General features: G+C 38.9%; 1 protein-coding gene across 1 annotated transcript; it reads right to left on the bottom strand.

The window, feature by feature from the left end:
- Nucleotides 1-1,663: 1,663 nt before the first annotated feature.
- On the bottom strand, nucleotides 1,664-23,016 carry AFM (afamin). The gene is made up of 15 exons (XM_047799505.1): nucleotides 22,900-23,016; nucleotides 20,724-20,772; nucleotides 20,283-20,415; nucleotides 19,370-19,581; nucleotides 18,419-18,551; nucleotides 17,733-17,830; nucleotides 16,798-16,927; nucleotides 13,806-14,020; nucleotides 10,441-10,573; nucleotides 8,039-8,136; nucleotides 6,622-6,754; nucleotides 5,525-5,748; nucleotides 4,603-4,735; nucleotides 2,722-2,783; nucleotides 1,664-1,821 (listed from the first exon to the last, which is right to left on the bottom strand). Exons 1-14 carry the CDS (start codon nucleotides 22,985-22,987, stop codon nucleotides 2,748-2,750), a joined length of 1,815 nt encoding a protein of 604 aa, XP_047655461.1. The 5' UTR covers nucleotides 22,988-23,016; the 3' UTR covers nucleotides 1,664-1,821; nucleotides 2,722-2,747.
- Between the last annotated feature and the right edge of the window lie 1,239 nt (nucleotides 23,017-24,255).

Here is a 24,255-nt window from a genome sequence, read left to right as displayed (position 1 = left end):
ATTGTTCCAAATCCTCTCTTCTCCAGGCAAAACATGACTTTTGCATAAACCATTCCTCTCCCTCCTCCTCTCATCACACTGGTTACCTGCTTTTTCTCAGTGTGTCCTCTGGCACATCAGTAGAGAGAGTTGTATGGCAGTTTCCTCTGTCTGTGATAACAGAGTTTTGTGATGGCAGAGGTTCCTGGTTTCTGGTTTCATATCTCCTGCTCTTAGCATAGCCCTGGACACAGAGCAGAATCCACTATGAGGTACAAAAATGAATTAGCAAACTTTGTTCCGTTTCACTTCTGTTTGCTAAACATATTATTCATTATTTAAGCAAAATTTTCTTCCTTGTTATCCTCATTAATAAATAAGAGTATTTGGAAAAATGATAAAAGGAAAGAGAAACAGCTTCTTGAATTAAGCGTCTGCTGGTTATTGTCTTGAGCAGTGTATAGAGTAATGCATTTCTCTATAGCCCTTGCAACTTGGTGATTATTCTCCCACCCTACACCAGGAGTAGATGTCTTAGATTGCAGGGAACTTGTGTCTGAGGCCATAGAGCAGGTCAGTGGCAGGGGAAATATCAAGGCCCTCCTCCTCTCCCACTCACATCTTCAGCTTAGATTGAGGGACGTGCCATGAGCACCCACGACAGGGGCTTTTTCCCATCCTACACTTATGACATCCTATGCGATTGCCAGCTTACTGTCCTCCCCTGCCCAACAGGATGTAAGAACCATGTCTAATTGGCTCATGTTTGTATCCACAATGTCCAATGCACGGTAGGGTCTATAATTTTTGTTGAATAAATGAATGAGAATGCTCATGAGAATTCTTTTAGGTGATTCTCTAAAAGTTAAACCAAAAGAACTCTGAATATTTTCATGTATTGTCTATTAGATAGCAATCATCTTTTACTTCAGACATTGAAATACAAAAATCCTTACAAGTTGAGAGAACAGCCAGGATCATCAGGCCATGAGCCCATGGTCAACCTTCAATTCCTGGCCTCCCAGTTCCTACCACTCCCTTTCCTTAGCTGTCACTGCCAAGCACTTACAGCTCCAATGTAACGGCAATTTGAGCGTAGAATGGAGAGAGAAAAGAGCCGAAAAGAGCCACTGTCATGGATGTCTTGGGTGTTTTCCCCGCCTCTGAGGAGCAGGTTTTACAAGGCACATGCAACATGGCCATACTTAGGAGGAAGTGTGTATGATGGCTAAGAATATTGTTCTGGAATTAGAGGGTTCACATTTAAGCCTTGGTTCTGCCAATTACTAGCCCTATGACACTGAACAGATTAGTTCACTTATTTCCCCAACCTCAGGTTCCCTGTTTGTACAAGGAGAATAAAAATGTTTCCTTCATTGAGTTGTTAGGATTAAATAAGATAATGTCTTAGAAGTACCTACGACAATGTTTGTGCACTGAAGATATTCGATGCCAGCTAGAAATAGTAGTAATAGAGGGCATGGTACATGTCCACAACTCCCCATTTTCACCCCAGTAGCAGCAAGAACAGATTCTGCGCACACAATTGGAATTCCATGTCCTGTTGTTCATAAGAAAGCCTATCTTCCATATGCCCTTGAGCCAAAGATGCTGATGGAATAAATGACTCTTGATTGTTTAACGTGGTTATCAGATTGACACAGGACAATCAGTCTTTGAGAAATAACTTTATAATGCTGTTGTTTATTGCTTGCTGCGATAACATGATTTCAGATGAAGTTTACAGAAGAATCTTTCTACTGTGTTCCTCTCAGAAAATGAAATTCACCACAGGACAAATAGGAAGCAGGTAAGTTGGTCTTCTCCTCTTTTCTCAGAAACCTGGAAAGAAAAAACAGTATTTGTGCAGCAAAAGAATATGAAATGTTATAATTGATGATGGAAAGTCATGTATATAAAAAACTGTTAGTGGTAACTATATTTTGCCTTTGTAGATCCAGACCCACTTTCTGTGGGGGTCCAGGTCTCTCTTCCCCAACATTAAGCAAGATTGCCATATCTATTCAACATTTGTTCCTCAAGTTTGTGAATGAGTCTTACATAAACTTCAGGGGAGAGGGCATCTTCTATATATCTTTTCAAAATCACAAACTTCGCTTTTCCTTCATGTAAATGCTGTGGCAAGGCTCTTAGGACAGGTTTCCTGAGGCCTGTCTGCCCGTCCCAGCCCCCTTCTCTCCCTGTCAGGGTTCAGAGATTCAGTGGCTTCTCCTTTCTGGTCCAGACACCTGAACACAACAGCAGAAAGGCAGAGGAGTAGCTGCATCTGGCTATTCAGAAAACTGCTGGAACAGTAAGAGAAATGATATCACAAATTCAGTGCTGCTGGGAGTCCCCGCTGTGGTGCAGTGGGTTAAGAATCCGACAGCAACAGCTTGGGTCACTGTGGAGGCACAGGTTCAATTCCTCAGCCTGGTACAGTGGGTTAAAGGATCCAGCATTGCTACAGCTGTGGTGTGGGTTGTAGCTGCGACTTGGATTCAATCCCTGGCCCAGGAACTTCCATATGCCAGAGATGCAGCCATAAAAAAAGGAAAGAAAAAAATGCAGGAGTGTCATCTCGTAAGGAAAATAAACAAAACCAGTAGTCCTGGAGTCTATTGAGTAGAAGACATGTAGGATGAGTCAGAAATGGACACTGAAGCATGAAAGGGGGGAAAACCAGGATGACCAAATAAGCTACCAATACATTCAGCCTTTGATTGAGATAGACGGTTTTACCTTTGGGGGGTTTTACTTGATGCTTTTCAAGCAACCTGACTTTTGGCTGCCAATTTTGGACCCTAAGAGAGAAAAAGAAAAGAAATAAAAACACATAGGAAGATTTTTGAGGAACCTCCATACTGTTTTACACAGTGACTGCACCAATTTACATTCCCACCAACAGTTCCCAAAAACTAAAACGGAATTACCTTAAGACCCAGGAATTCCACTCCTGGCTGTATATCCAAAAAAAAGCAAAAACACTCGTTTGAAAAGATATATGCACCCTAATGTTCATAGCAGCATTGTTTATAATAGCCAAGATATGGAAGCAGCCTAAGTGTCCATCAACAGTTACACACACGTGCACACACACACACACACACACACACACACACACACACACTAGAGTATTATGCAGGCATTAAATGGAATGAAATTTTGCCATTTGCAGCAACCTGGATGGACTTGGAGGACATTACGCTTAGTAAAATAAATCAGAAAACAAAGACAAATACTGTATGAAATCACATATATGTGAAATCTAAAAAACACAACAAACTGGTAAATATAACAAAAAAGAAGTCGACTCACAGACATAGAGAACAAATGAGTGGTTACCAGTGGGGAGAGGGAAGGGAGTGAGAGGCACAAGCATTTGGGTTTAAACAAGCTAAGAATAGATGGTACAACACAAGGCATGTAGCCCATATTTTATAATAACTGTAAGTGGAGGAAACCTTCAAAAATTTTGAATCACTATATTAAACACCTGTAACTGATATAATATTGCACATCAACTATACTTCAATTTAAAAAATAGAAAAATTTTAGACATGATTATATTTAGAGAAGCACGTTGTCTTACGTTCGGTAAAGTCAAACCACTCTCACGTGGTACAGGAGACAATGAACATGTTCTTCCAATGAACTTGGAAACAAATACCCTCAGCCTCTTACAAACTGTCAGGGAATTTGTCCCCCCCTTTACATGGCCTCAACTCGCACACTCACCTGGGGAAAAGCTGGATGTTGATTAATACACTCGAATTAAATTAAGCGCTAATTTTTTAAATAAACATAGTTTGTAACAAAAAATAATTCATACAGACTAAGCACTGACTCAGAAAAACAGGGCTCTCAACCAGAAAGAAAACTCTGTGTGTGTGTGTGTCTGTGTGTGTCTGTGTGTGTCTGTGTGTGTGTGTACGAAGTACATGTGTGTGCACCAGTTGTGAGCCTGGAGGGGAGTGGGTGTTGCAAAGAAAGAGAGAGAGAGAAAAGTACTTCGGAGGAGCCACCCACTGGGGCTGACACGAGGTACCTGAGGCTCCTGGCAGCTGGCAGCCTCCATCCCTGGAATGAGAACCAGCAGGGGACATACCCCCTCGCTTTGCCACCCTTGGCTCCCACCTCCTCCCTTCACGCACAGGTATTCTCTACTGGGGGATGTTGGGACGAGACCCAGAAATGTGACAGAGCCACCCACTGAAAGATGTCCCTTCCTAAGTCCTTCCTGCTTCCCCTCCCTTTGAGATTAATATGATTTCCTTCACAGTTCAGTTTAACGATTAAGAAATTGGGTGGTGTGCTAAAGGATCAGAGCTACCATCCTGCATTACAGAAGATGAACTGCAGTTCAGATTAAATGACACGACCCAGACTGCTGGCCTTAGAACCCGTGATTTCCTGCCTTCTTTTCTTAGACCCTGTTGTCACCAAGGAGAAAGTGCCAAACCCTATCAGAAACTTGTCTGCATACTAGTTGTGTAGTGACTGTGACCTCAAACCTTGGCCTGGGACACACTGTAGGGAGGAAGCAGTGTCCTACAGGAGTTGTGTTTTCATTTGTTTGACCAGGAATACCAGCTGGATTGGGGGCAAAAGAGCTAGAAGTACCTCTTCCTCGAAGCAGGCTTCAGGCCCTTCGGCTTGGCAGCACTTCTCCACCACATTAGTGAACTCGATCAGCGATGACCGGAGCGCCTCCTCTGTTACTTCAGGCTTCAGTTTCACTAAGTTGACAAGAAACCTGTGACCCACAGATGCCAAACAGAAAGAATTAATGATTTCTGTCTGGAGCCCCCTTCTCTAACAAGCTTGCTACAGAATCATGTGTTGGGAATCTCCATCTGGGTGAATGTAAAAAGTTAAAATAGGTCCCTTTTCAAAGGATGTCCTAAAACTTTTCTGTTAAGTGTACAGGATGGATTCCATGATAACATTCTTTGGAGGGGGATGTCATCATGGGCCAAACTGTATAAAATATGGGAACAGACAGTAAGTCTTCATTACATACAATATCGTAGGATATGTGACTACATTTGAACTTTCCAGAATGTTCATTTCCAAAAAACTACCATCTCCCTGCTTCCTCAGGAACTAAATGCTGTTTTCACTCCACTTGATACAGGCATTGCCTAAATCCAAATAAATAAATAAATAAAGCTCTGATTCCTTGGCATTTATAGCATTGCCTGAGAAAACAAAAGAATTCTTGTCCCTTTTGCACCTCTCATCTCCTCAAGCATCAAGAGATATTGTTAGAGCAAATATCTTTGACCTTCTCTCAAGAAAATCTGATTTGTTTTGCCCCTTCTCTGAGCCTCTTGTGGCTGCCCCAACCTACCTTTCCAAATCACAGTATTTTGGAGACTCCAAGCCTCTAGCAATTAACTTATAATTGGAAAGACTGGACAAACTGATAGAAGGAACAGGATTATAACACCAACATCACATATCCTTTAATAGAAACCTTCTCATGAATACCTGCTGTGTCTTCAGGTTGAAGAAGAAGATGACTAGAAGAGATTGTGTGTACCTGTCTTTCTTTCTCTGGAGCTCCTCGTTGTGAGCCTGACACAAGTCTGGGGGGAAGGTAAATAATCCTTGAGAGGGAGGTAGAGGCATATATGTCTTATCGGCTTCCAAGCCTTCAAAGCAGGACCTTCTGAAGGCAAAGTTTGTTTTACAGCAGTGGTCCACAGCAGGGTTGATGCTTCGATTTTTATTTATTCCACATAGCTCTCCAAGAACTAAATCCATCTGGACCAAAGAAAGATGCAATGGAGTTTTGAAATACAGTTAGATGCATATTTAGAGCATTCTAAAATCATTGTCAACTTTACACAGAAAACCCAAGCACTCATAACATGACACTAAATACAAAGAAAAGTAAAGGCTGGGGCCTAAATGGCATTATATCCAAATGTGAGCCATAGCACTTTAAAAGACTGTAGATTAACTATTGTTAACGTGTGTGTGTGTGTGTGTGTGTGTGTGTGTGTGTGTGATTGTGAGCAGAGAGCTGCAAATGCCCAACTGAAAGTGGCAGCAGGATATGGTGGCCCTTAGACTTCTTCCCTTCCTGGGACACCCCACATGCTCTCTGCCCCAGCCCCAGAAAGATGCACCCAACCCAGACTGGGCTGGAAGCAGCAATTCTCTTACTGAGTTGGCAAGAGGGAGAATTTGTTAACATTACTTAAAATTATGAAGTTTAAAAAAAAAAAGGAAGTTCCTTTGTGGCACAGTGTGTTAAGGATCCAGCAGTGTCTCGGCAATGGCTTGCATCACTGGCGCAGGAACTTCCGCATGCCACGGGTGTGGCCCAAAAAAAAAACTATGAAATTTTCTGAAACCACACCTCAAATCCCAGGAATTTGCGGTAACGAATGACTTCTAATATAAATAAGATGTAAGAAGGGTGATTTGGAGAACCCCAGGAAGACAGTGAAGACATTCTCTTTCGCTTTTCAAGATTTTTGACACAGTCAGACCAAAAATAACAATCTTTCCTAACGATCTTGAAAACAATGAAGAGAGGAAGATGGATGTCACTATCAATCAGTGCATGCAGACATGCTTTTTTCTTTCTTTCTTTTTGGGGTATAGTCAAGTCCATGGGCCAAGGCTCACCAAATTATCAACGCAGGCAAACTCTTCACTCAGTGTACAGCAGGTGGCCAAAGCAATCATCATTTCCTTGCCGAGAAAAGTCAGTTCGTCCGTGGAGAGCTGAGGGGCTATCTTTGTGAGCCTGGCGAGGTAGCTGAAAGAATATTTGTCTGTTTGATTCTGAACAAAAGCAGATACATGCTTTCCCTGGTCCAACTCCTTGACACTTCCACTCTGCAAGGCTAGGGACGACCAACGCTAAGGACAACGTGAACCTCAGTTCTCTGCTAAAATGGCAGAGAATGATCTCTTTGCTCCCTATTTGCCTGCCTCCTGCCTCCTAAATTTCTGTATTTCGCCTTCCTTCTAATTTCGTGACAATCTCAGAAACCCAGATTTGCCATCCTGTTTTACCTCTGAGTATAGGAGCTTCTTGGCAGCAAATATCTTGGCTAGTAAGTAACATCCTGCTTGAAATCCCTTGTATACTGAATAAATATTTTAAAGGGAAAATTTAATAGATGCAATACATGTTGGAAAGGGATGATTTCAGGTGAAGGAAACAAAGATCTTTAATGGACTTGGTTTGACTTAGCTAATAGCCAGACTGCAGAAATAGTGAAATCATATTGCTTAAACTGTGTTTTTTGTTGTTTTTTTAAACGGCTTCACCCGTGGCAAATGGAGGTTCCCAGGCGAGGGGTCCAATCCGAGCTGTAGCCACTGGCCTACACCACAGCCACAGTAACACCAGATCTGAGCCGTGTCTGTGACCTACACCACAGCTCATGGCAACACTGGATCCTTAACCCACTGAGTGAGGCCAGGGATTGAACCCGCATCTTCATGGATTCTAGTTGGGTTCATACCGATGCACCACAGGAACTCTTTTTTTTTTTTTTTTTTTTCCTTTTGGCTACACCCATGGCATAGTTCCCAGGCCAGCAATTAAACCTGTGCCACAGCAGCAACCCAAGCCACTGTAGTGACAAACCAGATCCTTAACACACTGAGCCACAAGAGAACTCCCTAGAAAAAATCTTTAAATTCAATTAGATGTGCTTAAATCCTGGGAAATCCATCCTTTCCTTAGGAAATTGTAATAACCTGAAGTTTGTTTCATTCCACCCTCCCACCCCTGCAAATTCCTGAAATGGGGAAAAATCCAGAAATTTTGGGTTGGGAGTGAGAAAGGGGAGTCCAAACAAAAATGAAAGCATTAGAGAACCAATTTGCCCAGGATCCTGTATTTCTTCCATTTTTAGCCTCATTCCTGGTAGGTAAAGACTTAATATGACAGCTCAAAGCACATTCTTGACTTCATGTTTTTACTCTTTCCTGGAGTTTATGAATGTGCCATAACTAAGAGATTGAAGTAAATTTTTGACACTTCTTTATCCTGGTGATGAGTGTTAACCTGCTTGTACTAACAACTTACTGGTATTTCAAGTCATCCTTCCCCAAATTCTGAAAATGTTCACATTCCCGTTGTACTATCTTGAGGCTTTTCTCAGTTGTCTCATTGAATTTCTTTTCCTGAAAATACAAACAATCCCATTTATGAACATTTTAATCTAAAATTTAATCATAAGCTTCACGTCCACTTGCATAATTGCTTTTTTTATTTATATATTATTTTCAAACTGTCACTCCCATCCATTGCTCCCTAAATTGAAGGTTGTTTTTTATATATGTATATAAGAATTTGAACTTTTCCAGTTAGAATTATCAAGATATGGTTTTTGCTAAAATTTGAAAGTTCAAATTTTTTATCGTCATTACCTTGTCCAATTTATGGAGCTTTCCAGTCTACAAAGTAGAATTCACATCTGATGTTGACAATGATCAGTTTGATGCTCACTTTGAAGCAGCCAGAGCAGTTATCTGGCCCTATGAAGTCAAGTGACTTGCTTAGAATCACCAAGCCAGTAAGTATTGCTACAGAATCAAATGTTCTTGACCACATGTATCTTTTTTATACCTTCTTTTTCATGATTTAGAATTGGAACTTTAAACCTCCAGTAATTATCTTCAAATATTTAACAAACTCTCATGTGGCATAAAATTGGACACCTACTGAGTGGCCAACAGGGAGGAAACTACACACCAGCGGATGGATTCTTGGGATGATTGTGTCTCCATATAATAAAAAGAATTTTCTAGCATTATGATTCATTTAGCCATCAGGAACAGACCTCGTTAAGGAAAGTGGTAGAACTGAACTGAAACAAGTCTTCTTGCTTCTTGTTCAAACATGAGTGGGTGTAAATTGGCTTTGCTGGCAAGATGGAGGTAACTTTTTAAGTAAAGTGAAAACAACACATAGCAAATGAAGGAGAAACAAATCAGAAATGTCAAGTAATTAATTTCTATAATGCACAAAAAGTGCAAATAAATTGATATTCAAACATACTAATTTCAACAAGACAGGTAAAAGACATGAAAAGATTCTTCGCAGGAAATTTATAATTACAGTAGCTAAAATCATAAGAGAAAGACTTCATTAAAAATTAATTAAATTCTTAAAACATGGGCACTATTTTTTACACATAAATATAGCAAAGTTGATTTCCATGTGCAGTGTGTTAAGAGGGGGTGAAACGAGCGTGCTCAAGCATGGCTCAGGTCCTGCGTTGCTGGTAAAAATTTTCAAGACAGGAACTTAGCTTTTGTATCAAATGTTTTCCTCTAAATCTATATATTTTGATCTAATAATTTTCTCGCTGAGAGTCTATTTTAAGAAAGTAATGATAGGGAGTTCCCTGGTGTCTAGTGGCTAAGATTCAGCACTTTCACTCCTGTGGCCCAGGTTCAAACCCTGGTCTGGGAACTGAGATACTACATCAAACTGCTGCCCACCACAGCCAAAAAAAAAAAAAAAAAGTAACCATAAATGTTAATAAAAAAATGGAATGAGAAACTTATGGTCACATATAAAATTTTTAAAAACCTAAATAATTGTTCAAAATGTCTACCATACAGTAAGAGAGCAGCTACATAATTTATTATAATGAGATACTATTATTTAAAATAAAGTACATTTTGAAGTATGTTTAATAACATAAATGATTTTTATGATACTAAATAGAAAAGATCCAAAAATCTTAAGAAAATATTATTTGAATCTTATTTTCAAACATACATACAGATAGATATGCATATATGCATAGAAAAGATTAAAGAAAACATTAATTATAGCTATTTCTTGGTGACAGAATCAGAAAAGTTCTTTTCTTTATAATTTTTGGTACTTTCTAATCATCTTTAATAATCATTTATTATTTTTACAATCATAAAAAATCCAAAATGGCTCAAAAAATACAGAGTATATAAATAAAAATATAAACGCTTGGGGAGTTCCACCGTGGATCAGCGGTTAATGAACTTGACTAGCACTTGAGGACACAGGTTCGATCCCTGGCCTCCATCAGTGGGTTAAGGATCCCGCATTGCCTGAGCTATGGTATAGGTTGCAGACATGACTCAGATCCTGCGTTGCTGTGGCTGTGGCGTAGGCCAGGGGCTGCAGCTCTGATTTGACCCCCTCCCCTGGGAACTTCCATATGCTGCAGGTGTGGCCCTAAAAAGACAAAAAAAAAAATTAATGTTTAATGGGAAGAATTTTTGCATCAACACACATGATTTGGAGTTCAAAACATTATGTTTAACCCAAACTGAGTGTGGCAGTCTTCCGAGTGATCAGCTTATATTGAATTTAAGGTAGACTCTGATTGGTTAATAGCATTTTCCACCCTCTGCAGGAGAAGAAAACTTTGATAGTTTGTAAGTGTTTGTTGTTTTGTTCTGTTTAATTCTCTGAGCCCACAGGAGGGAACTTACTGCATCTTTGTAACAGTCTGGAGGGGTCTGCGAGTTGCAGCACTCTCTCAGGAGATCTTCGTATACTCCAGCAATTCTTAATAGCTCTGGTGTGGATAGTTCTGGATGTCTCCTTGAGTATTCATAAAGAAACCTATGACGTGTAAAATATTTCATGTATTAGAACTTAGAGCAAGAGCAAAACGCCAAATCCTGCTATCTTTTAGTCTAGTCAGATCTTCTAATACCAAGTCTGTTTTCAGATGTAAGTTCCTCCTCTGGCTTGGTCTAGGACCGATTTAACAGGATATTTTGACCACAGGAGGTCTTTACAAAGCTTCCCTTCCATATTATGTCTTAAACTACCAACGCTTTTACTTGCAGGGATAGAATGGTTAGTGGTATTTAAAGTTAATTATTAGAATGATTTAATCATGAAGCATCAGAAATAGTAGAGCATGCCACCAACACTTCAGAAAACACACAACAAGTATAATTCTGTTGGAAAATGCATTTAGATCTCCATCTTGAGATGGTAGGACTATGGCTTTCTCCCCACTCCGGGTGCCGCCTTGGGGCAAAATTGTGGAGCAACCTATGTTCGTTCCTTCATCCTGTTACTTGCCAAACAAATATGGAAGTCATCACCCCTGCAGCTCTAAATTACTAGTGGCGGTTTCCATGGCCTCCGTGAGGGTATAGGTGGGTGTGATTTGAGGAGAAAGTGGAAAAGGAGAGGGAAGAGGCTAACACTTATTAAGCCCTTAGTAGGTGCAAGGCACTGGCTCAAGCTTTGGCCACAGAAGCCTTCCTAGCTTTTATAAACACCTTCTTGTTTAACTTCATCTAATCCCCAAAGTACTATTAACTTCATCTAGTCCCTAAGATAAGCACTACTTTGAAGCTATGGAAACTAAGTCTCAGACCAGCTAAGCATCTTGCTTTTAATGAAAAGTATAAAATTTGAACCTAAGTCCCATAGGATGCCGACTTCATTCTTTTTCAAACCAACCTGACTCTCTTGTCAAGAGAGAGGTGGTTTCTTTAACTACCTTGACCATGCTGTTCACAATCTTCATAGAGGTGTCTTCTCTCTTCATTCAAAATAAGTAAAAAATGGTTTGTTTTGTGAGAGCAATACTTCAGAAAATTTTTCAAGATTAAGGGATTTTTTTCGTCTCTTTTTGTTTTACAGCCTTTGATTTTTTTTTTTTTTCTAACAGTATCTCTCCTGCTTCTCTGCCTGCCTTTTCAGTCCTGCTAGTGAGATAGGGCTAGATTCCCATACCGCAAAGCAGTGGTGTTGAACCGTCAGAGAATCAAGGTCTCCCCTTAAAATCTCACGTAAGCCTAGAAGCCTGCCTCTCCTGGCAGATCCACTGAGGTCTTGCCTCAAATGTTTGCTTCCAGAAAAACCGCCTTAAACTGCTTCTAGCTCAGCCTGTTCATTGTTGCCCTATCGTTCCCCACACTTCAAACTCTGTCTTGTTGTAATAGTGATGATGATGATGGAGATGATGAAGATGAGGATGTGGATGAAAACTGCTTCCGTTTAGCCGAGCACATGTCAGATACAAGTGAAATGCTTACATCTATCCTTTAGTTTAATTTGACTTAGCATCCATGAGAAGCCACAGAGCACAGTGGTGATACAAGCTGGAATCTGTAGCCACACTGTTGCATTTGAATCCTGGTTCCACCACATATTAGTCGTGTGACTTTGGAGCAAGTTACTTAACCTCTGTGTCTGCTTCCTTGCCTATAAAATGAAGATAATAAAAGTATTCTCACCTCAAAAGGTCGCTCTGAAAGTTAAATTCCTAACAGATGAGAAGCACTTAAAATTTGGTAAGTATTCAATAAACTGTCTCTTGTATTCAGACCTCCTTCCAGAACTCCGGGTTCATACGTGAAATTATCACGGGACGTTCCCAACTAGTTACCTTCCAGGCACCTCAAGGTCAGTGGGGCCAGATTCAAATATACCCTATTTCCCACAAAACCTTCCCCCATATGTCCCATCTCATTGAATCTGAAAACTACTTACCAACCACCTAAGCCTCAAACTGGGATTCATTCCAGATGAAGTTTCTAAAAAACAAAAGTGATTTTGTCCTTCCTTATTCTTCAATGAAAACCCTTCAGTGGCATCTCGTTACTAAACAAGTCTGCGTGATCTGACCCCATCTACCTCTCACCAGTCTCGTCTCTCACTGCAGAATCTCTGCGCACAACCACACATACACCAAGTGGTTTTATCCTTCTGCCCATGTCTACCCCTCTGTCTAGATTATCAAATGTTCTTCAAGTACTTCCTCCCCATCAAGCCTTTCCAGGGTCCCCAGGGCCTCTCTCCTCTGTCCCTGCAATACCTATCATCTAGTGCTATCAGAAATTAAAGAATATTTCTGGAGTTCCCCTTGTGGTTCAGTGGTAATGAAGCCAACTAGTATCCATGAGGACGCAGGTTCAATCCCTGGCCTCGCTCAGTGGATTAAGGATCTGGTATTGCCGTGAGTCTTGGTGTAGGTCACAGATGCGGCTCAGATCCCGCATTGCTGTTCCTGTGGTGTAGGCTGGCAGCTGCAGCTCGGATTCAACTCCTAGCCTGGGAACTTCCATATGCCACAGGTGTGGCCCTAAAAAAAAAGAAAAAGAAATTAAAGACTATTTCTTACGTATTTATTTATAAGGCTATCTCTTCCCCCATCACACTTCCTATTGATGAAAGCTTATTGGGAACAAAAACCCTGTCTAACCTAGTCAAGTCCCTGGATTATATTCCATCACCAATAAATTTTGAATGAATAAATATTCTTATATGAATTTTTATGATTACTTAAAGTACAGAGAGGTTAATTTGTCCCAGGGACTCAACCAGGACTCAACTCTACTTCTTTGGGCTCCAAATCCACTAGTCCTTCCCTGAACAGCTGCGAGGTGGCAGAGCACGGCAGTTAAGCCTACAACTTCTTGGGCCAGACCTCCTGGGGTCAAATCTTACTCTGCAGTATTTTAGCTATGAATCTTGAACAAGTTACTTAACTTCTGTGTACCTCAGTCTGCTCATCTGAAAATTGGGAGAAATCAGTCATACTTATTTTACAAGACTCTTGTGAGAATTAAAACTGATAATCCATATAAAGTACTTAGCCCATTGTCTGGCACATATCAAGAACTCAATAAATGTTAGCCATCACTATCATAACACAGTTGCATTTTCTTAAAATCATGTAAAAAGACTATGCTCTATAGCCATGACTTTTTAAATTATGTGATACCCAATGATTTAAATGGCTCCTATTTCTTCCCCCCAATTTAAATCAACATAGGGCAAATCATAATTCTCTGTTTGCCTTATAAATGTCAATATAGAGTTATGTTACTCGGCCAGGAAGGTCTCTGGGTCAGCATCTCGTTCCTCACACACATTTTCACTTTCAGTAAATTTTGCTTCTCTTGGAGACAAGTCATTTGGTCTGTCATCTTTATTTGAGTAAATTATGCACTCGCCACGCTCTGGTATCTTCTTTTCACAGCACTCCTTGATTTTGCTGGAGATGGAATCTTGTTTTGAACAAATATGGCTCATAACCTTGCTCTGTACCAAATAAGAGTGAGAAATGACTTTATTTTCATAATCTTTTCAGGGCTGGATTTTCCTTCAAAAATGGAATGCCAAATCAATCATACACATAACATCGGGAATTGTTTCATATTTAAATTTGGTATTGATTTAATATATTTCACATAAATGTAAGTTTTATTTCCCAGGATTTTAGATGGTATAATTAGGAAAAAATGGACACATAAATTCACATTCATTATGAATCCCTAATCTTTTAAATACATTACCCCTACTCCATTGACAACACTGAAAGTTTAAATTAAAATCTTCTCCTTCTTCCTTTTTTTTTTTGTGTGTGTGGGGGTGGGGCACTACACTTGCAGCATTTGGAAGTTCCCAGGCTAGGGATCAAATCAGAGCTGCAGCTGCCAGCCTACACCACAGCCACAGCAATGCAGGATCCAAGCCATGTCTGCAACCTACACCACAGCTCACAACAACACCAGATTCTTAACCCACTGAGTCAGGCCAGGGATCGAACCTGCGTCCTCATGGCTACTAGTCAATTTTGTTACCAGTGAGCCACAATGGGAACTCCCATTTTAAATTCTAAATGATGTTTCTTTCCCGTAAGAACTCACCTATACTTCAGTGAGGGCCACTAACAACACATTACTGTAATATCTATAATTCTAGACTTCTCTCATGACCTGAAACTACATTGCCAAGCATATAGTAGAAACTCAATAACTATTGGATAAGTGAATGAAAGAATGATGAACCAATGAACCACTACAGCAAATACCAGATGAAGATTTCTCAAACATAAGAAACTACTCTACTCATTGTTGTCATTTTCCTAAGGATATTATTAATTTGAAGCTGTTCAAATTATCAAATAATGTATAAAATAGAAAACCTTATTCTCACTCCTCTCCCAAGTCTTCACCCGAATTCTAACCTTTATACAAGTTATGAGAATTAGGGAGACGGTGAGGTTATCTTCTTTACTCATTAGCTGGGTAATTTTAAAAAGCGGATCTCGCCCTAGTCCCTTCTCCAGACTCTCCAAGAATGAACCGGCACATTGGTGCTACCCTTTGTTTCAGCTCCCCATGAACTATGTTGAGTTCCATCAAAGCAGAGGCTATTCCAGACACCTCTGACTTTGCTCAAGGTGTTCCTCCTGCCTAGAATATTCTGAGGAACCCTGAAGGTGAGGAATGTGATGGAGCTCTAGGTTGAGGTTAGAAATGGGATGGAGATTGGCATCATATTTCCAACAGACCACAGAGAACCAGGGCGCCAGTCTTTGCAAACATACACATCTCACCTAAGGCCATCATCATGCTGGCAACACATCTCTTCTTGTCTGAAAATTCACTTCTGTTTTGAATGACCTACAATTCAGTTCTTCTTGTTTCTCCATAAAGGCGTTGAAGAAAAGGATATTAAAAATATATAACATGAGTAGTTCCCGTTGTGGCTCAGTGAGTTAAGAACTCAACATCATGTCCGTGAGGGTGTGGATTCAACCCCTGGCCTCGCTCAGTGGGTTAAGGATTCACTGTTGCCACAAGCTGTGGCATTGGTTGCTGATAGGGCTCAGATCTGAAGTTGCCGTGGCTGCAGCTCTGATCTGACTCCTAGTGTGAGAACTTCCATATGCCACAGCTGTGGCTGTAAAAAGAAAATAATAGTAATAATAATATGATCAGGTCCAAACGTCATAGAAAAGTGTGTTATTATGTCCTAAATCAGTACATTATATTTAATATTATACAACCAACACCCCCATAAACAATCAAACAATACAAAAGTAAACAGCAAGTGAGATTGCTTTTCATTGGAATACAGTTAAGGACAAAATAATTCTTGGGAACATCTGCTGTCCACTACTTGAGATAAAATTTATGTATCTTCATATTCTAAAATTCAAGTTATCCAATTAATAGGCTGTTTCACTGTGAATTTAAAACAGTAAAACAAATTAAAAGTCACTAAGAAAAAACCTAATTTTAACTAAGAAGTTGGGATATTTTTAATGAAACTGTTACATTTGTGCAGATGAACTTCAATTACATTAGCAATATATTTACTAGTATACACCCTTAGAGAATCACTTTAAAGACTAGAGTAAAACATTTTAAATGAACATATCCACTTATTTGGAAAGGCCTGAAGAAACCCAGAGAAAGTAACACTTAAAAACATAAAGACAACAAACTGATTCCTGAGCTTTATTGTTAATGTCTAATATCTGTAAAAGAGGATTTGCCATATTAAAGTAAACTTTAATCTGACCTAAATGAATGCTCACGAATTCTAAATTCTTGGAGTTTGTGTCATGTGCATTTAGCCATGTAAATTAGATTCTACTGAGTAAGCCAAAAACAACCTCATGTATAAAAAACTCCAAAGCTTTATTTGGATTTATTTGTTAATGTTTTATTTTTTTATTTTATTTAAGTTATTTAACAATTTATTTTTATTGAAGTATAGTTGATTTACAGTGTTGTGTTAGTTTCAGGTGTACAGCAAAGTGATTCAGGTGTGTGTGGGTGTGTGTGTATATATATATTCTTTTTCAAATTTTTTCCATTATAGGTTAATACAAGACACTGAATGTAGCTCCTTGTGCTATTTGGGAAGTCCTTATTGTTTATTTATTTTATATATAGTAGTGTATATCCATTAATCCCAAACAATTTATTAACATTTTATGTGGTAAGTAGCCACACACCAGGGCAACTTCAAAATAAAAAAAATGGCTTCCCCCAAATTTTTACTTGGTTTTATAGAATATTTACCCTGCCACGGATGCAATGCACAACATCCCCTCCACAGCATCCGTCATATTTGGAAGAAATATCTTCTAGGAGAGAGGTAAGTTGCTTAAATTCAATCTTGGGGAATTTTTGACTAAGTACAGCAATGTTTCTGGAAATAGAATTGATAAATCACTAAAAAAAACTGGAACAGCAAGTAAGACATGAAGGATCTTTGCTAATACACTATAAATAACTGCAGAAAGAGTTGGTACTCTTTTTTTTTTTTTTTAACCAATGGCTTTACAAAATAGCTGTTTATACATTGCATGGCCCGCATGATCATTTTGAAAATACTAGGCTGACATTTTGAGTCCTGCATCAGGACTGTGAGAAAAAAAAAAAAAAAAGGCCTGAGAGATGTACCCTCTTTCATAATTTTTATAGCAAAACACATCTTTTAAGGACCACAATTTCTTGTTGTGAGCCCATGGCAGACACAGATAATCTAACACAGAAGCCTTTCCTGCTGATCTATTTGAAATCCCAGAATTTTTCACATGACATTACACTAGCACCCATGGCTAGATGGCTAGGGCAAGCACATAAGATAAAATTTATCCCTAGAAGGTAGTCTCCTGGTCATTAAGGTCAAAGACGGATGGATAAGTCATGTCTAAAGTACTTGGAGGTTTTAAAACCCTGGTTGGAAACTCTCAGACCCATTCAGATTCCCAACTAACCCAAAAAATATCTCAGAAATAGCCCCCTTTCTTCTGGGATATCCCCATTTTACAAGTTTTCTCTCATTCTGACCTAATGTCCTGGTTCTGAGGAATCCACACAGACTGAGACTCACCTCAAAAACCCCTGCGGAAGTGGGAAGAGTATAAATTAAAAGTCATCACTGATTTAACAAAAATGGGACACAGATGAGAAAACACAAGCAGGAACAAGACGCATATTATAAAACTCACATAGATTGTAAGATTTGTGGTCCAAATTTCAGAAGTGCCCCACAGACATTTTTTTGGTAAGAAGACAATGCTTTTAAATATTGTATGAAAGGTTCTGCCTGAAGGACAAAGAGAAAATTCTGTTGATGCAAGAGCAAAAGCCTGCTATTCTCTTCTGTCTTAACCACATGTCGACCAAACATTTCCTACGTTTGCTTAGAAAGAGGAAATCTAGGGTTTTTTTTTTTTTTTTTTTAATCTCAGGAAGCATATATATCAAAACAACCATCAATTTGTGGCGTGTTACAAAGGTGGAGTCTTCGGTGGGAAGGTGAGTGATGCAGTGTGCTGGGAGAGTGTCCCTCTCTTCTGGGATAATGACATCTTATGGGTAGCCAGAAGAGGACTTGTCCCAGGTAGAAGATAAAATGTCATTTTTACCTGGTTATCTACACACTAGCACTTCCTTCCAACTTACAAGAAAGACAAAGCCAGAAGAGAGACCCTAGACATAGGCAATTGTTTTATCAAGGGTCTCAGGTAATAAGAAATTTAGATCCATAGCAGGTGACCAATGGGTTGAAAAAGCACAGAAAGTGGCAAGAGGACAAAGGGTAACCAACTCTTCTGCTATAATTTCTTTTTAAGCAAAGAGCACTGTTTGGGGTGACTCCTTATCCTTTTCATGAAATTAATGTAATACCCACCTTTGATCGAAAACAATTAGCTTTTTCTTGTTCTTCACAACATGTTTCAGCCATCTCCTCAAAACGAGCAGCAACAGTTAGTAGTGTAGGGGCAAAAACAAAGGGGTTCCTTCTGGAAACCTCATAGATATAACTATAAAAGAAAAAAAAGAAGGAGGGAAAGAGAAAAAAACAGGAAAGGAATGAAGAAATAGTAGACAAGGGAAGGGAAAGAGAAGACTTTTTTAAAACAAGACAAGAAGGTCAAGACATGAAAGTAAAGGTAAGAGGTAAAAGGATTTCCCCTTTCATTCTAGAAGGCGTCCATAGAAGGCAGCATTATCCACTCTCCAAAAAAAAGTTATCATTGAAGTTCCCAACTTCCAAATATGAATGATGATTGCAGTTCTAATCATAAACACTGGACTATGGCTATTCTCTGTCCTTTCCTAGGATGACAGATGGTTAGCTGCCTTCCCTTCCATGTTCAAAGAACAGCTATCTATCCACCCTCTGTTCGAGATTCAGAGATCATAATCACTTATGTTCAAATATGCTTTGTGACTTAAGCTTTCCAGCAAAAAAAAAAAAAAAAAGTCTCTGCTTCTGCAACTATTGCACTATTGAAAACAGATTCTTGCTAAACACGCATTGATTGAATGTTTGCCCTTGGTGACAGCTACGCCTGCTCTTTTGAAAGACTTTGTTATTTCCTATAGTAGCACCTTGATGCCATGCACACACTTCAGTTCTGAGGCTTATCCCATTACAAAATACACATCATTAATGAAAGGAAAGCAGGTTTCATATCTTGTTCATGTTTATATCCTCAACACTGACCAGAGACTGACAAAAAATGAGTGTTGAACAAACTAATTGATCAACGAACCCAGCTATGTTCCTTTGGAGTAGATATTGGATTTAGCCTTAGAGCAATTCCTCAGATCATTTTTCTGCTGAAATTAAACTTACTTATTTAGAAAGGATTCTTTGTTAGTTTTATAAGTCTGACATTTCTCTTCAGGATCCAGAGTAGGAAGAGGAGGCAGAAATCCTACTTCAGCTTTCTTATTATGGAGGAAACAGAGTCTTCTTTCAAAGTCAACTTTATGGCAGCAGTGTGAAAAATGATACTTTTGCGGCAGCCCCTCCATAGCACATATATTTTCCAGTAAAACATCATTCTGGTAGAAAAGTAAAAGACACTTTTTATTCATTGTAACATGTTCAACCTTCTGAGATGACACAATGGAGAAAATGAGTGGTGAGTGTCACCCTTTGGGAAAGCAGTTCCAATTTTCCCAATATGACCAGCAGAGCATCTTGACCCACACTCATGACAAACAACCCACACTTTGGAAAGCTTTCTTTCTCCTATCCTGAGGCCCCTTAACCTCTTCCTATTTCTTTACTGCCTATGTTTCTCTTCCATAATGGCTTTTTTCTTCTCTCCCAAGTGACAGGGTTTGATTGTACTATGTCAGCAAAATCTTTAGTGGTAATGTTTAGTAATAGTACTCTAGAGATGCAGATGGTGACTCTGCTGGGGTGAAGCCAAGAAAAGGGGGTGTGACAGTAGAGTAGCTGTTGAGAGAGGCCAGTAAGGAGGCTACCTCTACTTCCATGTGCTTTGCCAGCCTCTTGGCTGCATTCCTGCCTGTACACTATGGCACGGACTGCGAGGTCATAGCCAAGTCCTCCTGCACATCGGAATACAGAGTTGCATCTCACCTAGGAAAGTGCCTTATCCTAAATACTGAAATAAGGTGTAATGAAAATGAGAGGCATAGAGCACCTCTTTTTTAATATATATTTCCAAGTCAAAAACTCTCTCCGTGTTGAGAAATAAGCTTGTTTGTTTAAGACATGCAAACAATTTACTTACAGCTAATTTTGAACACTCTGGGAGTGTCATGTCAGCCAAGCATCTATCTCTGTATTCTTTCATGGCTTTGACCAACATTTCTACTTCTTCAAAGGATGCCTCCTGAATATATTGAGCAAATGCAATGATGGTGCTGCAACAGTCCACACAGAGTACACAATGATGACCTGCAGAATTTCCATTTGTGTTTAACCAAAAAACTCATAGGAACACACACTTGCTGACTAACCTCAGGAAATTTTCAAAGTACAAAAGCTACAAGTTTTATAACTTCTTGGCAATTCAACTGTCTCATCTGAATTTTATGATTAATGCTGTATTTACTTTTTTAATGTGGCTTATATTTAATTAAATTACTTTTGAGAACATTAAGGTTTCTGGAAGATATCAGATAAGCTCATAATAAACACTTCTCATGAAAACAAGTTTAGAGAAACTCACATATATACAACATTATCTTCTATAAATTTCTTGGTGATACGGACATCATCTGAAAAGCAAAGATACTTAGGTTATTATAAGTCCTGGTATTTTAACACTTTCCCAATAAATAACTCTGTTATTTATTTAAATTTATAAATTATAAAATAGGAAAAACTGATGGTAGAAAATAATTTGGCATGTTGAACATGAAGGAGAGAAGTCCTATGAACAAAATGTTAGCTCTTAATCAGAGTTGATCATGTGATTTGTTAAGTCAAATTGCCTTGAATGAATTTCAAGCTGACCAGACTTTAGATTTGCTATTGATGGTTCTGCAGCCACAGACATCAAACACAAGCACCATTTCCACGCTAAATATCAAGTATGACTACAAAAGTAATATGAAGTTTCACTGTTATGTGATATAATGCTACAATGGTGCCCAAGAAGAGATGCTATAGCAAGCTGGTGATAGTATGGATTACAGTGCTAGCCAGACACAGATATTTAGGTTATATCTGAACTAGTCTAAAATTATTGATTCCCTCCCAAGTAGCATATATTAATCAGAGCACTTTCATATTTGTTCACATAGACTACTTTCATTGAGTTCTCTCAATTTGGCAAAGTATTGCGCTGGATACTACGAGGCAATCAGTGATGACTAAAACACCTCCTCTGGACCTAGGGGTCCCAAATCCTCTCATAGTACAGATGACTCATGTACATGACCGTAATCCAATGTGGCATGTACATGACATTCCAAAGTAATGTGACAGGAATGCTTTAGAATTTGGAGGGGAAGAACCCAAAAAGGATTATAGGAGGAGGGGAATAGGAATTGAGTCTGAAAAAAATGTACAAGATCTCAACTACCTGAGAAGTAAGGAAGCTCATCTTTCTGTGTGGAGACAGTGATGTGAGTAAAAGCACACAGGTAAGAAATCTTGGCTGTATTTGGGGGAAGTCAAATAATGCACTTTGAGGAGAAAGTGAGTCATAAAGAATAATGGAATAATGGATAGAACAATGGAATCTAAAATAGAAGGAAACTCGGTCAGATTATGTGGGTCTTTCATACAAAGCTGAGGTGTTTGAGCTTTAATTGGAAACCATGAAGAGGCACTGACAATGTTCATGTAGGATGGTAATATCATCCTTTCTATATGCTAAGAAATACCAGCCAGGTATTGGTCTGTCTGACCTCCCACAGTGCCTGACAAATAGGAAGTAACAAGAACTATTTATTAAATAAATGGATTCCTATATGAATGGATGGGTAGAAAAAGGCAAGAAGCCCATTGGGAGACTTTTGCAATTATTCTATTGGAAAATCAGTAGAACATGAATCTTGGAAATGCAAAGGAAAACATGGATGCAAAAATATTGGGGACAAAAATCAGCAGGATTTTTTATCAAGTTGTTACAAGGGGCAAAGGAGAAGGAAAACTCCAGAACTACTATCCTTCTTCAAGCCCTGTGACGGGGCTCATTACTAGGCACTGCGTGAGTGTGGGTGGGGGAGTGTTGGGGGGATATCCAGTTAATACTCAATCTCCTTCAGGACCACTGCAACACTGATAGCACCTTGGTGCAAGTTACAAAAACGTGTGCCTTTCACGCCAGACGGTATTACAAAAAGACACCTCTGAACAGTTCCCCATTTGAATCAAAGAAGTACAAAAGTCACCCCTTCCTCCAGGCTGACATGGCTTCATCCTGGCTTGGGGAGATTGACAAACTGTGTGGTTGGAGGAAGTAGGGTCCCCTATACTCTAAAGGTGTTTTCCAACTGGTCGGGAGATATATTGAACCACCAAAAGTTCCAGGAAAATCCTAAGTCCTGTCTCATGTTCCACTGTTACAACACACTAATATTTTGTAAGAAATACTAATATTTTCAAATCCAAATTCTATTTCTCAGCAACTTTTTTATACTACCATAAGGCTGGTGACCATCTCCTGGGCAAGATAACTGTCTCTGTCTACAGATAGGGTAATATGATCACCAAAATACAACATCTGGGAAAGTTAGTTCAGGATATCTGGTCAGTATATATATATATATATATATATAAACTAGGGAGAGGGAGAAAAAAGCAAGTGAAAAATTAAACTGAAAGAAAATAAGTTTAAAAATAGAAATTATCCTAACTTAGTCATTCTTTAGCTGATATACAAGTAAATTTCTTACCTATATCTTGAGGCTTTGTGGGCAGGGTTAGGGATTCAGTCAAAAAGAAAAAGAAAATAACAAAACCTGTAAGTTTTAACTGTTTCATTTTTTAAGAAATCACATTCACAAAAGAAAGTAATGTGACTGAGGAAAATCAAGTTTTTATATTATTCTTTGACACTATTAGTAAAAAAGTAACTTGTTTAACCTATTTCTCATATACCTCATATTTGATTTTTATTTGATCAGTCTGCAGAATTTTTTGCTAATTATTAACTAGGAAAAAATTATCTCTGTGTTTCACTGGAAAAATCTATTGAGTTAGAAAAAAAGTCCACAGGTTAAGTATGCACACTACCTAGTCAAACAGACAAGCAAAAAAAAAAAAAAAACCAAAAAAAAAAACAAAAAAAACTTGAACTATTGCAAATGCTAAAGGAAAAAGGACTATAATAAATAATTCACCAAAGAGAGAACATACTAAAAAGATCTAAATTTCACTGGTAGCCAAAGGAAGTTAAATTTGAAATATATAATTTTTGTATATTTGATAGAATTGGAAAAAATTAAGATCCAATTCTGATAAACATGTAGCAAATCAAGTACCCACAAAATCAAAGCTTCTAGAAAACAAGTTGCGTTTTTTCTTTTTTTGTATTTCAGGGCCGTTCCTGCAGCATGCGAAGTTCCCCAGACTAGGGGTCAAATCCAAGCTATAGCTGCCTGTCGACACCACAGCCACAGCAACATGGGATCTGAGCCCTGTCTGCGACTTACACCACAGCTCACGGCAATGCCAGATCCTTAACCCACTGAGTGAGGCCAGGGATTGAACCCTCATCCTCATGGATACTAGTCAGGTTCATTAACCACTGAGCCATGACAGAAACTCCATAAGTTGGGTTTTAAACACTTCTCTACTGTAAGAATCCTGGGCTTCTTGCAGAAATGAATTGTTCCAGGGCTGGACCATGAAAAGTATAAAATGAGCTGAGAACATTATGCCAGAAACTAAGAAAGTGCTCAGAAACTAATGGGGGCGTGTCAAAAGAAGATAGAGGACAATGGGACAATTGACAGTAAAACAAATAATGACAGGAAGGCACTATAACTCATTAAATTGGAGGGGGGGAATTCATCAATATACACCAATACAAAACTTAAAATAAAGTTAATGGAAGGAAAAGTTCTTCCCTACTTAATGATGCCAACTAAAAAATATATATAATCATTTGTAACTCATAGTTACAAGTGATTTAAGCCAGTTTCATGAATGGATGCTAAAGTCACTGGTAAGAAATCATCAGGCAAAGGCATATTTACAGTTTCAAAGTATCACTCCATAGATTACTTATTAATTACAAAGGGAAAAAG

The sequence above is a fragment of the Phacochoerus africanus genome, chromosome 10 (genome assembly GCF_016906955.1).
Source record: "Phacochoerus africanus isolate WHEZ1 chromosome 10, ROS_Pafr_v1, whole genome shotgun sequence".
NCBI lineage: Eukaryota > Metazoa > Chordata > Mammalia > Artiodactyla > Suidae > Phacochoerus > Phacochoerus africanus.
This window is presented reverse-complemented; position numbering and strand designations above follow the sequence as displayed.

Bases quoted from the DNA above. Each gene is read 5' to 3' on its own strand.
- AFM (XM_047799505.1), bottom strand. From the start codon at position 22,987: ATGAAACAGTTAAAACTTACAGGTTTTGTTATTTTCTTTTTCTTTTTG. The intron at 5,749-6,621 runs GTGAGCCTTGGC...TCTTTGGTCCAG, and splicing joins TTGCCTGCGTTGATAATTTG to ATGGATTTAGTTCTTGGAGA. The intron at 4,736-5,524 runs GTACACACAATC...TGTGGGTCACAG, and splicing joins CTCCAGAGAAAGAAAGACAG to GTTTCTTGTCAACTTAGTGA.